Raw genomic sequence first — 17,931 nt, 5'->3', positions numbered from 1 at the left:
TTTTCTTTAAGACAGTAATGGGTGATTCTTCCCTGAAACCTAGCTGCTATCTGGCCAGCAAGCAAATATGAAATCAAAACCCCAGTGTGCCAGATATGCACAGCTGTATTTGTGCTTCTGCAGCTCCCAGAGGAAAGCACACCACATGTCGGTTACTTGACTTAGGGTGGGTTGGTGAGGTGTAAGTTAAAAGGGCAGCTGTACACTCTGGGAAATTTTCCAGATTCATTTTCCACCAATTGCTTTAACAATGCCACAAGCAACAGTGAAGAGGTAGGGATGCTGGGTAACACAGGTAGAAAATAAGAAAACTTTTCCTACAGCTTATTTCTTATTTGGTCCCCAGGCTCTCTTGAAAAATCTGTAGGCACTTTATAGAGGATTTTTTCCTTGCAAGAATAAAGGGGTTGGCTCCAATTGCTGCTATTCTAAGAGGTTAAGGGAAGAAAAGACATTATAATATATCCACATGGTAATCAACCAAGGTTTCATGTAACTATTCCTGTTGATGTGGTTGTTCCTGGCTCTTCTAGAAAACAGTTTATTGGTGTACCTGGCCTAGAAGTTTGAGAGCCGAAGGAAGAAAATGATAACACAGTTTAACAGACCCTTTGTTTACGTAAACATCCATCCACAATCTGTGTCTGACAGGGTGAACATACGGCTTTAATTTTACCCTTGGCACATGGATCAAACAATGTTGCCAATATCTATTGTTCTCCTCATAACAATATGCCTGGTGGTTTCAACATATCCTCTCCATTAGCTGGCTTCAGATCAAGCATTACTGTGTATGTGCTTGTGTCTTCATAAAACTGGAATATGGATAATTTTTTTCTTCTTCTTTGTACCAAATGTGTAAGAAGGAACACAGTTGAGAATGGTGGTCAACCATCCCTGTGAGTCATGAGAACAGCTCGCTTCATGGCAGAGCCGGCACACGGGTGGGAAAAGGGGTTGGATTGGATTTGCAAAGCCCTGGCCATAGAGCTCAATTTTTTTTCAAAAACCAGAGGAAGTGGTGAGTCAGATCCTTATCCCATTTTATCTGAGCTTCAGCAAACCTTTCTGGATTTGATCCATTTCTGATCTGCTTGAGCCCTGCTCTGGAGCATCCACACACTAGGCAGCTGTGAGAAAGGTGGTTTGGGTTGCTTTTTCTTGCTGCGTCCCCCCTCCCCTCCTTACTTTTTTCAGTTTCACTAGATCTCTATTTGCTGCAGAAGACTATGATAATGCTCTTTTTCTTTCATAAATATGCAGCTTCTGTAGAGGCAGCATAACAGAGGACATTTGGGGGTCTGGGGAAAGGCACAAGAAGAAACCTCAGATGGTCTTACTGAGCCAGAGTAGCTTGTCATCTCCATGCTAATCTTCTCAGCTCCTGCCTCAGCCGCTGGATCAGCAGCACTGCTTTCTTATGTTTCCAGCAGCAATCAAACTTGACATTTCTCCTCTACATTGTGCTGCATTTTAACCTGTACTCACAAATGTTTGGTCCAAAATTCACTTAAGTCAATGGAAGGCATCTCATTGCCTTGAATATACTTTGGATCTGGCACCTTCTTCCCACCTGATCAATAACCCCTGACTTATATTTGTGAAATTGGTGAGAAAAATCCAGCCTTCTGATTTCTCTGGTGCCATTTCACAGTAATGGAGAATCTTTCACTAAAAAAAATATCACTTAGTAAAGACAGCAACTATATTTGAGCCATTCAGGGAACTTACGGTGTGTTTGGTGGTTTCTTTGTCCATGATATTTTGTTTTTGAAGGCTGATACATGATATTCAAGAGGGACTGGCTGGGAAGAGTTGATGGTACCCCAGCCATTTGTCCTGCCCGGACCAGAAAGCCACTGCTGTGGGAGGCAGCGTTCCGACACCTTTGGGCGCTCCGAGACCCTACATGTAGCATAAAAATGCAAGTGAAGGCTTGTGGGAGCGTGGGGAAGGAGGCAGCTCCGGGAGATAACACAGTGGCGATTAGCATCACCAAAAATAGGGATCTGCAGGCCTTTTTTTCCCCATGCTCTCATGATCCTCCTCCTCACTGGAAGTAGTAATCTCAAAAAGCTTTGGTTTTTATTCAGTATTTCTGTTTTCTTCCTACTGCACAGTTTCTCACTTCTCTGTTTCTCCCCGACTTCAACATTTTACCTTCTGAATGTGCTGAATCTAAGCCCAGTGCTCTGAATGATTTCACTGACCCTGTAATGCTGCATACCAGCACAGATACATATCTTTTAGGTTTACTTTTATCTATGCTAATTTTCCTTCCCCCTCACATTTGCAAGTAGAGAGCAACTGCAAGGTTTCCTGCGCATCACAGGCTACAATTTAAGGAGTTTAAGAAGAATTAGTCTGGATGCTGCTTGTGCACTCATATATATGCAGCACAGCTTTCAGTCTCATCGCTACACGTATGCTTCAGCCTGTTCTCAACTGTCAGAGCGCTAACATTTCTCTATAAACTGATTCATTAAGACTATCAGAATGCAATTATCTCTGCTGTGCAGAACAAATGGAGGTTTTCCCCCAGTAATGGCATGGCAAGAGACAGAGAAAAGGGGGTAGAAAACCGCTTCTTTTATTTTTGGAATTACTGTTTTTCTTAGAAAGCCAAAGCAGTTCTAGCATTGCTCTGAACACCCTGGGAAGCCTAACAGTGACAGCCAAGTCATAAGCCTTAATGCCTGAACCCACGTAGAAACAGAATCCTTCCTTCAATAAATCATGTAGTTTCTGTATCGTTCTAAGTTTTTTGGGTCAAAATAAAGCTAAAGAAGTGGTTCCCCACAAAAACACCTGCAGAAGTTGGGAAGGCTGGGAGTCAGCAGGAGAACAGACATGTATGATTTAAGCCTTATGGGGAAAAAACTCCATGCATTAACCTCAAAATTGTCTAATACCACAAATATGAATTTATTATACAATTAATTACCGTACTTGAAGTGACATTCATTGATTCATGATATTTTGTCTAATTTTCTATTGTGTATGAAAATGCAATATATTGTAATGTAAATTGCAGCTATTACTTTAAATGCCAATTAAATCAAGGAGTTTTGACAAATGTAACTATAGACCAATTACTTTTTTGCCAGTATTTTATGTCAGAAGTTTGTCAATTTTACTATCACTCTGGTTTCATACTGAAGTAGCAAATTATCACCATAAAAATCCTTTTGTCCCAAATCCACACAGTTAGTTTTAAAAATGCTTTATCCTTCCTGGCTATTGTCACATTAAGCACAGGACATAATTTGAGTTTAAATGCAGGGAAAAATCAAGAACACAGCTGTCCCCACAAACACATGGGTCAAGCAGCAGAGTTACAACAGGGTTGCATTTCACTTGCCTCTCCTGTCTGTGTCCAGCTTACCCTCAGCAGTTTCTGGAGCTCTGCTCAGGGCAGGTTTGGAGGCATCTCTGGAAAGAAGGTTTCTAACCAGACATCCCTGGCAAACTCCAGAAAAGACCTGCTAGTAAGGGAATTAAAGCAATATTAAGCCAAACTGAAGCAAATGCTGGCTTATAATTAACATAGCATTGTCAAAGATACCTCATAGTTTAATTTTAGTGTGGAAAATATGGTATCTCAGATACCATGATATGGGTGTTTGTTCACAGCCACTGTACCTGTCAACTATTATTATATTGATGCCGCTGTGTTCCCTGAACTGTTTTGATTTCTTAACAAGAAGAGAATTTTCTCTGATGCGCCATCTGTAAGGTACAGTTTACCAAAGGAAAACTTTATCTCAAATTTTTAATAATTTTCTGTCAATTCCAATAAAAACTGATATATTTTTATAATACTTACAAAATAATAGCAAATGTGACTCACCACATGTGCCACTATTTCATTTGATATTCCTCTTCTCCCACTGACTTCTCTCTTCAGCACAAAATGCAATTTAAATGTCAACTTGAACTAAAAAAGTTACATTCCTGTGGAGATTGCTAGTATCTCATACAATCTCAAATAATTCAGCTTCTTTCCACTCCTTTACCTATTTTTTTCTATTTTAGTATCTCATTGTGCAGGTTCTAAAAATAACAAATGGTGGATGGGATAAAGTAACGTGCAGTTTGTTTACATTTAAGTGACAGGACAAAATGTCCTTTCGTGCCTAAAAAGGGATGGTCCCAGTCCGTCACAGGATCCAAAGTTCATATATGGAATATACCAGCACACACTAAAGGATTAGGATGTCTTTAGCAATGCCACTGCTGGCTGCATAAAATGAGGAATATAATCCAAGGGGGAAAATGGTAGGAACAGAAAAAGTAGGAAGGATATTTATTTTATATTTAGCATCTGCTTGCCAATCAAGTTCATAGGCAGTATAGGAGGTGTGGGTCTGCTTTGTTCTGCCAGGAGTCTTTATGCTTGGGAGATTCATTAAAGATTGTGAGGATATTTAGTCTTATATTTTGGATTTAGACCTTGCTAAGACTTGCAAGTTCCCCTAGGAAAGCTGTCATCCCTATGTAGGGATGTTTGCAGTCTCCACAAAGGTCCTTTTCATTGGGGCAGAACCACAGTTGCTGGGCACAAGCACCACCAGCACCACAGTGCTCAGCTCGACTCTCCCTCCTGGGATGTGGCACAGGAGGGGTTTTCAGCTCAAGCTCACTATCATACAGTCAGGAAACAGTGACAGCAACCATGTGTCCTGCCTTAATGCTAGAGTTCAAACCCCTTCTTTCACTGCTAAATCTGTACACGTCTTTTTCACTTCCATAAAAATGCCTTATTCATAAAGCCAGAGAATTTGCATCACCTTTCTTGCCTAAAGATCATTTTTTCTCTGCACTTCCTAGGAAGACTGCTGAATGTCATTCTCCACTCCCCAAAACGTTGTGAAACAGGCATGGGAAAACAGCTTTGTCTGCTGACATCAGTTAGACGTCAAAAAGTTTAGTGCTGGGAAAACTAAGCCCTGAGACTTAGCCCTAATCTCTGTGTCTTAGTTCCCTAAGTGCAACACTACTAGCGCTCACCAGTTTGTGAGGACATACAATAAAGACTGAGACAACTGGTTCCTCCGTGACTGGCATCACAGAATTAACTTGGACTGTTCCACTTAAGCAGAAATAAGGCAAAAATGACTGTGGTATTGCAGCGCTTTGCAGATTCGCTCCTGCCTGATTTAGGATGGAGTTGTCTTAGAATAAATGTAAATTAGAGGCCCAATTTGCCAAAGACACCGAAAGCACCACAAAATGTAGGAAGCACAGCCTAGGGGTCAGAAGGAACTCAAGGCTCACCTGGGATGGCCATGGAAACCAACTGCTGGAAGAGGCATCTGGAAAAATGCCTTCACCAGAAGAGTTTTCAGCCAGCCTGCCTGGGCCTTTCAACCCTTCTGAAGAGAGAATGTTGTTATAGACACACAAAAAATCCGGCTGTGCCACAGCAGATTTCCAGGGTCTTGACGGTATCTGCAGTGATGGGCAAAGACCTGCCATAAAGAGGTGTGCCACGGGAGATTTTCAGAACTACTTTCTAGTGAAACTATTGAAAATATGGGCTAGAGTCAAGTTCTATGTATTGACACTGACTACAGGGGCTGTTAGCACAACCGAAAGCTCAACTCTTCCTTTCTTTCTCTGGAAATCTCTGCATCACCCGCTGTTGCCATGGAACTTCAGCAGCAAACAGGCGAAGACCTCATTAACTCCCCGATTTCGACTCATTCCTGTGGCCAAACCCATCCTTCGCACTGCACGAGGGATGACCCTGCAGGAAAGCATTTTTGGGTGACATTTTTTTACTCAGGATCTGACCCTAGATTTGATAAAAAGAGATGTATTTAAGTTGCCTTGGTTCTGTTTAGATCAAGAGCCCCAAAATAGGCTCCATCACTGTATTAAGACTCTGGATCTTGATTAGGCTTGCACAAGCATTTAAGTTAGTGCAACTTGTTGAAGCTTCAGGAAAGAGTACTTTCACCAAGTGAGCAACAGGTATGCTGATTAAACTTACCTTTCCTTTTCCAGCACAGCCACAGAGCTCTGTGTTCTGCCTTACCACACTTCCATCCAAATTCCCCCCTATTAGAAAGGATGCAGAGAGAGAGTTTTCGTGGATTTGTTTCAAAGAATAAAGGTTTAAAAGGCAAAAGAAGAGACAAATAGTGCAACTCCAGCTCTGGTAAGTGGATTTCATTGACCTGTTTTTTTTAAAAAAGTATATATAAAGGCAGGCAAAACCCCACTGTCAGCTGCACAGCACGTCTGTGGGGTAGAGTAGGTGCAACTCAGTAAAGCACTGCTCTCAGATTAGCATCTCTGCTGCTCTGATGATCATATAAAAAGTGAAATCAGATAACCAGCAATAAATCAAACCTAATATGTAAATATTAGGCACTGATTCTACATATTATCACAGGCTGTTCAAGACTAATGGTGGCAGAGGGAAGCTCTCCTGCAGCCCCTGTATATTTCAGGAGTTCCTAGGGTTGCTCTGCTCCGCACCTCATACTGCACCATACATGCCTTGCAGAGGTGTTAGAGACCGTAATTAATTACCATTTGTAGAACTCACTGAGATTGTCAAAGAAAGGCACTAGAGAGCAAGTGGCATTATAAATTATTACACTTGAAATCATTCAAACTCTTCAGCCTTCCACTGCTCGCCTTCTCACAAACTTGAAGCATTTCCTTTTTTTCTCCTGAAATAAAATTTGCCCTCTTGACACAGAGAAACCATTAGAGAGGCTGTATTTACAAGCACCTAACAGTATTTTCTCAAGTTTATTTTGACATTGACTTTTAATCAACATGATGATGATTGAAAAAGCTAGTCCAACGTTTCACTAAAAAAGGAATATTAAAAGTACATTGATTGTGTCTACAAAGATATGCAATTAAAAAGTATGAGTGCTGTTATTTAACACTTGACTTTATTTGTTTTGAACTCTTGTGGCCCTGTTGTGTACATGGTTAAATGTGCAATGCTGTGTGTTTCAAGTAAATCGTCTGTAAGCAATTTTATATTTTAATGAAAATAATTACAGTTTGAGTAATATGAAGTGTATCTGAAGTATAACCCCTGATGCTACTTCCCCAGAATTAGCTGTGATATAAATTATCATGATTTATTATGGTTACTCTGTGCTTTATGTGTTTATAGGGGATCCTGGCTAGCAGTGATGATTCTTAACTAACAAAGAATTGCATTTCGAAAGCAATTTTTTCTTGGATCTCATCTGTAATTCTTCCACAAAAGTGATATGATTTAACTATGCTGCAGTATGTGATATTGCAAAGATGGCATTATTGTGCTGTCATTTTGACAGCTTACTTTAATTTACACCATTTAATGGGTGAATACATTTTTTAAAAAATCTGGTGTTATTCTTTCTTAATATACCATATGCCATCGATCCCACATACACTTCTTTGCATAAGCGCACCAAATTATACAGTGGTATAAAGCAACCTATGTGTCATATACAACCTGTCTTTTGAGTGACACATCTGAAGCTGAGGTCCTGTCTGTTCAAGGATACTGTGGGTCCTATGACATTTCCGAGTCCCGAGCTGAAACATGTGACGCAGTACTTTGTGTACTGATTAGCATCTGTCCACCTCAGAGACAGGCACTTCTCAGATGTACTGTACAAAAATAAATTTATAAAAGTAATTTGCCTTGCTAAAAGCAAGACTATAGAGAATGTAAAGATTATTATAATTAAATTACTGCAAAAGCTAATATCTGCAGCAGCTGGTTTCATATGCAACCACTATTTTAAACTATTTTGACAAACCCTTCCAGTTCCTAACACATTTTTCCATCTAATGGTAACTACCCATCAGTACATGCAAAGGTTAGACAATCATTCCCTTTGTCTTCTTCTGGGGAGGGCAGCCCGATCATTCTTCTGGTAAGGGAATTACAGGGTCATCTCCAAAGGGAACAGAGAATACACCGGTCTGACCCAGGCCCAGCCCCACCTGTCCCATAAATGAACACCTCAGCTCAACAGAGCTTCCACATGCAAAATCCTTTATTTAAGCAACTTTTCTAAAGGAGACAGACACTCAGGCTACTCATATTTCAAACTGCTTAGAAGTTGCACAGCTACATAGAATGCCACTAAGCTCAAGAGACCAAGCCCTCCTTCTCAGGAGGACCCATTACTCTGGGTTCATGTACTTTTCAGATGTGAAAACATCTACAGGGCTTCCATGTCACACCTGTCTTTTATCTGTCTTGCTTGGACCTGTCCACAAAAACCTTTGTCGATGTGCTCAGCAGAGCCTGAAGTCCTGGCACAGGAGTAATCTCTGAAGACTTCAGCAAATCTGCTGTGGGACGTTATGTCAGTGGGGGAAAATTTCATGGTGCCTTTGGGAAGCAGTCTGATTTAAAGAAAAACAATTTCATGACAGGGTTTAAAGCAAGCTGATGATACCTTCAGAACTTAGCTTTATTTAGTAGACTTTTTTTCCACTTTCCAAGGACACCTAAGAGTTAAATAAGTTAAAACTACAATTAAAAAAAAAAAAAAAAAAAGCCTCGTCATTCTATTTTCCTGTTACAGATATTATTTTTGGACAGGAATGTTGCAAACAAAAATGCAGTAAGAGCTAAAGGTTTTCAGTAGGAGGTATCCAAGGTTGAAAAGGATTTTGCTGACGTGAACTAAAGAAATACAGCATACCTTTATACTTACTTAGCTCTTTGATGTTATACATGATACCCAGTATGGCATTACAACCAACAGTACATGTCATAAAAATACAAAGATTCCATGTGGAGTAAACCTGCAGTGAATTAATACCTCTGTAAAGGTGTATCCTGTGATGTATTAAGCTATCCTTACTTCAAATTCCAGCTCACATGCTCTCTACAGCTCACATGACCAAGAACATGTAAATGTCCTGGCAGAACCAGGAGTTTAAATTCCATCACACTGACTACCAGCACATTTGAAATAAGAAAACACACGAGATATTTAGAAAATTATGTGCTTATTCATAAATGTTAATTACTGTGGGAAAATAAATAATTCCTTTTTTTTTTTTTAATGATAATTTAAGGCATTAGCATGCTGACTCACCTAAAAAACTGTTAGGAATTTTGTATGAGCAGAAATGAAGTATTTGCACATAACTAAGAAACAGATATTGACAACTGACACTTGCTTCCAGCACCTACTGAATTTTTATTTTTTTTTTTTTTTTTTTTTTTTTTAGGAGACATCTCTGAGATAGGATTTAGCAGTTTCATTGGGCTTTGTTGTAGAGGTACAGAAGCTACATCTTTTAAATCTCTGGTAAAAGTCCTACAGTGTGGAAGTGGCAATGGACTCCAGCTCCCTCCCCCTCCAGTGTGAAAGAAGAGATGAGAAACTTTACAAGTTGGATGCGTGGCCCCTTGACCCACGTGATACTGGATAACCCTCTGCATTGTCAAGCAACGGATCATCTTACCTGCTGCTGGGTGGAAAGGACACTTGCCTGTCTCTGAGGCAGACCTCCTCCCATCCTACTTAACCTATGGAAGGAAGGAAAGAAAAAAAAAAAAGGTGGGGCGGAACCCAACAAAAGAAATAACCAAAAAACAGTATGAAGAGAAAATTTCCAGACAATTGAAGGCAAAACCGAAAATATTTCACAAACCAGCCTTGAAAAGGCAAATTTCTAGGCATTTCCACTCCTCTTTCAGGGTGGGAATGGAGCTCTGGAAAACATACAGCAGGCTTTGAGGCCCTGAGGGAAAGGAGAGTGTTTCTGGACACCAAGAAATGCACTGAAGCAGACTGGTATGGAATCATATTCATTTCTGATGGATTTAGTTGGTCAGCCCTTTTCCTCCTTCCATACAACACAGGCACGCTGATCTATAGCACGCACATATGGACACCAGCATATAGGCAGCAAATGCCAGATATAGTAAGAGTAAATTTAAGAGGTTATAAATGTTTTTTCATAATACTGTGTATTCAATATTATCACTAATGTAAGAGTCCACAGACACAATTTGAAAGCTTTTCTCCTCTCTTATGCAACCATAACATAATGAAGGAAAATCATTTCAATTCAACTTAGTAATGGCTTTGCTCACTGTCATTAGAAGGTGATTAAAAAGGCAAAACAACTTCCATTTTGAATCTCTAAGGAGAACGACTGCCATAGTCAAAATTAGTTAAAAAGATTCATCCCTGCCATTTGGTCGTAAAAAGGCAAAACATTTTGAGGGGGAAGGAGGACATGGGAGAGAGGATGAGGAGGACCGTGACATTGTTGGTACAACATAGTCCCTGTCACACCGAGAGGGAGACTGAGGCCTTGTGAAATCAGTGCCATATCACCTCTACAGCTGTGTCCAGCCCCCTCTTTGTAGTTTCAAACAAAAATCTAGCATTATGCATCTGCAACGAGCCTGCCACAGAAGCTTTTTGTTCAAAGGGATGATGAGATTCACTTTATCAGCTAACACTACAGTCCTGTCTGATGTGGCACAGGGGGAAAGAGATACTGCCTTAAAAACATTCTGAATTTCTTTTTATGCAACCCACATACGCAGTCATTACTTTGCTGTCCTGAAAGACAAAACTGCGTGTGGCTTGGGTGTACTGCAGACCATCTCTACCCCTTGCACTGCTGGTGGAAGTCTGTGGAGGAATAACACCGTCAGCCGGTCGTTCCATCAGCTGTGAGGCTGCCAAGTGCACAGAGCCGGATTTCCCCGCGGCCTGCCTTCCCTTTTCGGCACGGAGCTTAGTGCACTGAGTGCATTTTGGGTGTTCGTCTCAGTAAAAAAACCTGGCCACAAGATTTAGAATCAAAGGCACTGAGTTTCCAACCCTGCTGAAAATCTGGCACTTGCTGAGATGTCGGAGTACTTATGGTCAAAATATGGCCATAATCACTAAAATATACAATTGTCGTTCATAATCAGCAGTATTTGCTCACACAAATAGTTTCATTGACTTCAGTCGCAAGAAATACTAATTTTGTCTGACACTGGAAAGGATTTCTAAGACCTAGAAGACAACAACAGCATAAATATTATTAAGACAGAGCTATCTTTGTCCGCCCATTAAGCCTTTATCACTACAGCTTCAGCAGATACAAACCAGAGTCAGCCATAATTCTATGAATATTACTGCATCACCTCACCAGAATGTGGGAGCAAGAGGTGGGCTTCTTTTATTCCTTGGAAAATATTGAGAAGCTAAGAGATAGTTGAGGGAAAGATGGAGATCTCAGTCAGAGTAGCAACATATTTGCAAAGCACAAAACAACGACACCGTGCCTGAGAAAAGATAAACAAATTATTTCTTTATGCATTTTGGTTCTGTTTGGTCTCAAAAGACAGTCACACAGCTGAGATGCCCAACACTTGAGTTTTCAATTGACTGGTCTGGGATGGTCTCTCATCAAGGGATCAGCTCTATAATACATCAGCTACTGGGCCAGTGTACATCAGTGGTTGGACGATAGATATACTTCAAGTCAAGCATATGCTCCAGCATTTGCTTATAAAGCTCTTTTGAACATAGGCTCAGGGACCTGGGTTAGACCAGACATAGCTGTCTTACAATATTTTCTTAAAGTATTGCCCAGCCTTGGAAATACAGCTTAACGTCTTGGATTCTTCTCGTAAAGTGGAAAGGGCCATGTGTCTTGTAAAGACTAGCCCCAAGGGAACTGAGGTAAAGTATTTTTGTAGCCTTACCACAAATTTTCCTTGTGTTTATAGCTTCATTATTTTAGTGGGTGTGTTATTTCAGTGTTATTTCTGCTACTTATTTTCTATCTTTTTTACTGTTCTTTTTTTCTGTCTTTTTGAAATAAGGAAAATGGACTCAACAGATGATGCAGAAGTCTTTATAGCAGAGCTACTGGTTTTCATTTCTGTTTCCTGAACCTCAAATAGACATGCGTTTAATATGCTCAAAGAATATTTCTGTAACGTTATAATATTAAAGTTCCTGCTAATGTCTGGTCAATGCAAAAACTCCCCATACAAACAAAGGTGAAAATTTCTAGGCATCTATCTTCTGTTAAAGGTATGTAAGGAGTTAAGACAAAATGAATTAAAGTAGTACAAATGATAACAGAAAAATTGTTTCTGATTAGCAGGAAACCTCAGGATTAGGATGCGGTTACTCTGTAATTGCAAAATCTGATCTTCAGTAATACCTGGCAGGGTAGAACGGGACAAAAAAAAAAAGTAGTGGAAGCACTGAAAATCAACACTAACCTCTTTTAATGTAAATTCATCTAAAGTACTGGTCTCCATACCTGTGGAGGGGTGCCCTATGCTGGGACAGACCTACCTCTGTAGCAATGTGTTGAACCTGGTAGGACAGGTCCTGTCTAGCACATCTGTCCAGCCTGGGCAGTGTATTTTTCACATAAGTGCTGTGTTTGCCTGGTGCCAGAGGTGGGTGAATTGGTAGAGCTTCAACCAAAATGCACAAAGACAGCAGCTATTGATCAAGCATAGCTAAACCAATGTATTTTCTATCCTGATGACCCATCCAAATTTCCAGTATATTAATTATCACATTTATTTTATCTAACATCAACTCACTTGCCAGACCTACTTTACTGGTAGCTTGTTTGCCTAATTAGCAGTAATTTGCCTATTAACTGAGCCTCTAAGTTTCTTGTACTCTCTGTGCTTAGGGACTCCAGTGATGACCAAGTTGTTGGACAAAGTTTTGATAAGAAGTAATGCTTAAGTAAATTCTACAAGCCATCACCCTAAGGCAAAATAAGTTCATGGTAAGGATGACTGGGTAAAATAATAGGAAACCTGAAGCTTTTCTCAAATCTGAAGCAAAACCTCGAGCCAAATCTTTTACAAGATGTGAAGTTAAGGTCTATTTTTTATTATTATTATTTTTAATTTGTCCTAGCCTTTTGTTCTGTGCCAGAAAAAAAAGAAATACCAAAATATCAAGACAAAAGGCTATTCTTGGATTTATGACATGAGAAAATCCAGGAAGGAAAGGAGACCTCATGAGAAAGCCTATTTTCACAAGATTTTTACATAGCTTTCAAAGTGTGTGTGTGTGTACTCAGAGGCAGAAAACGGTACATCAAGCTAACAAAACAGAATGTACCATAACATGATGAGTTACTTTGCTTACCAAGTCAAAATAGCCGGTACGATGCATTAAAACCTGGCAGAGTCCTTACGTTCCTGTCCCATGATGTGCAGACTCGATCTTCAGCAAAAGCCTGTTAACATCAGGTTGCCCAGCGCTCAGCAGCAGCTAAATGGAGTCACGTCTTTGCATAGAGCAAAGCACCACAGACCTCTTCCATTTCAGCTGCGTATATCTCAAACACTCTCTTAATTTCATTCAAATATTTTAAAAATACAATGGAGAGGCATGCGTACATGGTATAGGCATAGGAAAAATTCAAGGCAACAGGCAGAAGTATGCTCAAAGGAGAGCAGATAAGTTACAGTAGTTAATGTTTTACTGTTTCAAACAAAAGAAGTGCAACAAAAAAATAAATGCAATAGATGTAACACAGAGAACGGTTTGGTAGGAAACACAACGTGTGATTTGACTCAAGTGAAAGTAAACCAACATCAAGGAATATCACTTTACTGGGTTATTTTAAGAGGTGGTGCCCCTTCTTCCCCCACTCACAACTAGTTCAACATGGTTGAATTTGCCACGGACATGGCTGGACTCAGCATGGACCAAGAAAAGGTAGCCGAAGCACACCACAGAAAGTAATTAAGAATGTGAAGTCTATCACCCACCATTCCTCTGTAGTGCAATTTTGCCTTTTGTTTCCTTCTGGTTGTGAAGTTTCAGAGAACGCTTGAGTTTAAAATTCTCATCTTATACAAAGGACTATATGTTTCCCTCAATCCAAGTCACTTTATTTCTGCTGAAATTCCTCAGCTTTTGTGAAATAACCTAATTCTGCTTGCAGGCCCTTTGGATAGAGAGTCCTTGTTGAGTGAAATCCAGTTGGTTTACCATAGAAGGATATATAAAAAGACATTAGTCATCAACAAAATTGAAACAGCAACCAAAGGTACCTCCCTGCAAATGCTTTGTGCTATGGTTATAAACCTTTCATCCTGTGAGGACCAGCCCCATGAGTCAGCTCAAAGTTTCAGCAAGAGAGCCCAGCAGTAGCTATAAATGAGTTTATACTGGTGGTCAGGATCTGGCCATTGATCTTGACAGACGTTGTCATCCCTTCCCTTTACCCAGAGATCTTCCGAGCGTCCTTCTCATACCTGGTGTAGGGCTCAGGCAGCTGTTGCAATCTGGCCATGTGGAACAGCAGCCTCATATTGTGGAAAGTGGATATTGGTGTCCTTTTCACACGCTCATCTAATAATTCTCCCAGAAAAGCAACCATGTGGGAAGTTGTCCCTCATTGTGCTCTAACAATCTAACCAAGGGTTAAAATACTGATCTTTACCTGAATTATAACACAGCTTGGCATGTTTCATCAAGCTTGTGGTTCTCACCTCAGTTCCAGAGCACCTCTCTGAAAAGTAAAAACAGAACAAAACAAAACAAAACAAAAAAACCTTCTAAGATTACTACTAACTTGTAAACTATATTGAAGTAAAGCAAAAGAGCAGAGCAAAGAATGCCTTTTATTGTTGGCACAATAGAAAGTTAAACACCAAACTTTAAACAAATTGTGCTATTTGCTTTTGCAGCAGCAAAAGAGTTTATTATTTCACTATTTCATCTCACCTTGTGTCATTAAAATATAGGACACAAGTAGTAAAACACAAAGTAAATATGCACATATCTTTACACCATGTAGTGTAGCTATAAATCTTACTCTTTGATAACAGCTGTACTATAGCAATCATTTGAGTAGTGCAGCTGCCACAACAATATCAAATTTTATAGTTAAAAAGCAGTCAAAACTTTAATGGTACAGTGGAGGTAGATATATATTGTGCTATAAATAAACATTATCTAATGAAGAAATGAAACATGTTTATTTTTCCTTGACATATCATTCAATATCATATATCTCTGCTCCTGCAAGCTGCTATAATAGCAGCCATTATACTTCAGCATGTATAACAACAGTCTGTAGTTGTACTAATTATGTTGGATTTAAATGAGGGATGGGAGAACTTCAGATAATGTGGCCTTGCTTGCAAGGCCTCTATTTCATTAAAGAAGTATCTTAAAATGTTATCGGAGTTAACATGTGCTGGCAGAGGTTCTGAAGTGGTTGGGAATGCAGTGAGAAATGAGTGGGTTTTCCCCTTAGACGATGACTTCTGCTGTGTTTGTCTGACATAGTGTAATCGATCTGGGGAGCAGAAGACCATGAGAACTGATGTACTGGTTCAGGCAAGCAGCTGCTGCCATGTTAGTCAAAGCCATGACAAAATCTCTGAAAGCATATGAGAGCGCACAGGTCTAGGGGAGGCAGGATCACGTCCCACCCAAGGCAATACATGCCTCAAACACGGCCCCTGTGCATTGACTTTGCTTTCCGGGATTGCTGGTGTGCTCGGCGTTGAGCCTAGGGATGCAGTGACAGCACTGGTGACACTCACGGAAATGTTCACCTGCCTACTACGTAGAGAGTGAATTAGGGCATGGAAGCGTGGGAGAGATCTTCAGCAAACGTGCTAGAAACGATAAATTTTGAAGAGTTCATAGAACATGATTCATCATGCTGTGGCACAAAACACTGTTTAACATTCAGGTGTGTGTTTCTGCAAGTGTATTTGCTTCAGTCCAGAATGGACTTCTGAAAGATACCTTCCAGTCCCTTCTACTCACCACACCAGGAGCCGCTGTGAAGAGCTTTCTGGAAACCACACACTGGGTGCCTTTTGAAGGACACTAAAATGCAGGTGCACACCAGGGCAATCTGATCGCTAACAGGGGGCCAAATCCATGGGACCAAATCCATGGGACCATACTGGCTTCAGTCCAAGGCTAACCCTAAAACATAAACAGGGTAGATTTGAGGTCTTCAGCACCAGCTGCTCTCCTCCTCAGCTCCATCCCTACTACTCCACTGCTCTCTAACATAAACATAGCCTCAGACCACTACATAAAAGACCAAATCCCACTACTACAGTATGTCACAAGATAAGAAAGAGGGGTGGGAGAGTGGGAACAAATATCCTGGGTTCCTGCAACGCTAACGAACTTGGCAAGTAAAATTAATGAACTCCGTTCTCTTAAAAATCCTCCTTGGAAAGCCGTGCTTCCTTTCTTCACATCAGAAAAATTACGCTGGAAGCATCCTTACCAGAAGGGAGATTAACATCTTGCCTAGAGTTTGCCTCCTGTTCAGTGTGGGTTCCTCTGAAGATGACACATGGACACCCTGGTGGGAACTGCAGCAACCCAGGGGAGCTGATCCACTGGAGATCAAATCCCAAATCCCCAATGCTTACAAACAGCTTACTGCAGCTAAACTTTGTGTGTGCCCACCATCAGAGAACATCAGGGTGCTTTTGCTTGCCATCAACAATGCGTTTATCTGAAAAACCCCATGAGATGCTATAAAATAAACTCAACAGCTGCTAGCAGAAGATGACAAATCCTAGAAACCTTTTTGTCACATTGCAACCTATACAATTTATTCCGTGTTTACAAACAAATTGCTACAGAAAAATATTAAGTCCTGGCATTTAGAGAAGCTCTAGAAATTACTCACTCCCCTGGAATTCTGCATGACAAATTAAGACTATGCTTCAACTCCTAATAAATGAAGCTAGAGCAGAGTTTCATAAACGTTCTTGAGATTTCTTCTGTAACAGCTTTATTTTGGCTCCCCACTTTCCTGCTTAAACAAATGGAAAGGTTGGCTGATATTGTCAAAATACAGCACTTCTCATGAACCAGGAGTCATTTAGTAATGTAATTTATTGAGCCTGCATTGTAAAACATAAAATCATATTTTGGGGGTGGGGGAGGTGGACACCCACCAAAAAACTCATTACCCTAAGCTAAGACTATTTTCTTTAAAAGACAAATTATTGCCATTGTGGACTCTGTAAGTAAGATTATGTGCTTCCAGAACTGGCCTTTCAGAGGCCAACAGGGTAAGTTTTAATGAACCGTGCAGTGTTGGGTAAGAACAGAACAGATGTTTGCACAACCATCAGGTAGACCTTTGTATATATAAATACACCACAGCAGATAATATCTAATACCTTTCTCACAGCTTTAACCTTCCCACTAAAAATACAAACAGGCTTTCTCCCAGTTGTGAACATGCTTAAAATCTAATTAATACACAGCCGATTGCAAACCCAAACTGCTCACACAGGGTCGGACCTGTCATCCAGCGTCACCTCTTTCATGACACAGTCTTAATCTCCTCCTTTGTCGTTATATTGCAGTTTTTGCTCTAAAGGTTTCTGCACTAAAAAAGTGGGAAGGTGAAGCCATAGTTCAATTCAATTTATTTTTATATTGCCTCTCAGAGAAAGTCTTTCAAAACGCTTTATAGTGAGAGATAAAATAATCATATAACACTTGCCAGAATTCAGCACTGTGACTTTCATACTCTCAGGGTAAAAGCTACATACCAGGAAAATAAAATATAGAAAATTTATAAACAGAGAGAGTATTAATAAATATGCATCGGCTCCACGCTGTATAGTAATGAGAAGAGGGAAGCAGACCCCTGTCATGGCGCGTTCATAGCCCTTCCCTTAGGCAGGAGGGTCCCTCCCAGCTCTGCAGGCACACACGGAGGCATGTACATGGAGCAGGGCAAGCATAGCAAGGGCAGCGGGGCTGCTGGAGGCAGCGCTCAAAGGAGCCATCTACAGCTGCAGTGGGCACAGAACCAGGAGCCAGTGGTTTCCCCCCAGATGTAAAGCACAATTGCCATTCAGAAAATGAAAAAAAAAAAAAAAAAATCAACTGTCTTGAGAAAGGAATGGAAAAGAGCACCGAGTCGCTGATGTCCATCGTGTGA

The 17,931-nt window shown here is 40.4% G+C and overlaps 1 protein-coding gene across 1 annotated transcript in view; it reads right to left on the bottom strand.

Annotated features, from left to right (window-relative positions):
* Positions 1–17,931, bottom strand: part of LOC308068144 (uncharacterized protein) — a 66,437-nt gene that overhangs the window by 34,229 nt on the left and 14,277 nt on the right. Inside the window, exons 2-5 of the mRNA XM_080398233.1 lie at positions 8,212–15,935; positions 7,472–7,629; positions 5,996–6,063; positions 3,386–3,485 (exon numbers count right to left, since the gene is read on the bottom strand). Of these exons, the coding sequence (XP_080254359.1) occupies positions 3,386–3,485; positions 5,996–6,063; positions 7,472–7,629; positions 8,212–8,357 (472 nt within the window). The 5' untranslated portion in view covers positions 8,358–15,935. The remainder of the gene's footprint in view (positions 1–3,385; positions 3,486–5,995; positions 6,064–7,471; positions 7,630–8,211; positions 15,936–17,931) is intronic.

This window comes from Falco punctatus, assembly GCF_963210335.1.
Source record: "Falco punctatus genome assembly, chromosome: 8".
In the NCBI taxonomy this organism is placed as follows: Eukaryota; Metazoa; Chordata; class Aves; order Falconiformes; family Falconidae; genus Falco; species Falco punctatus.
This window is presented reverse-complemented; position numbering and strand designations above follow the sequence as displayed.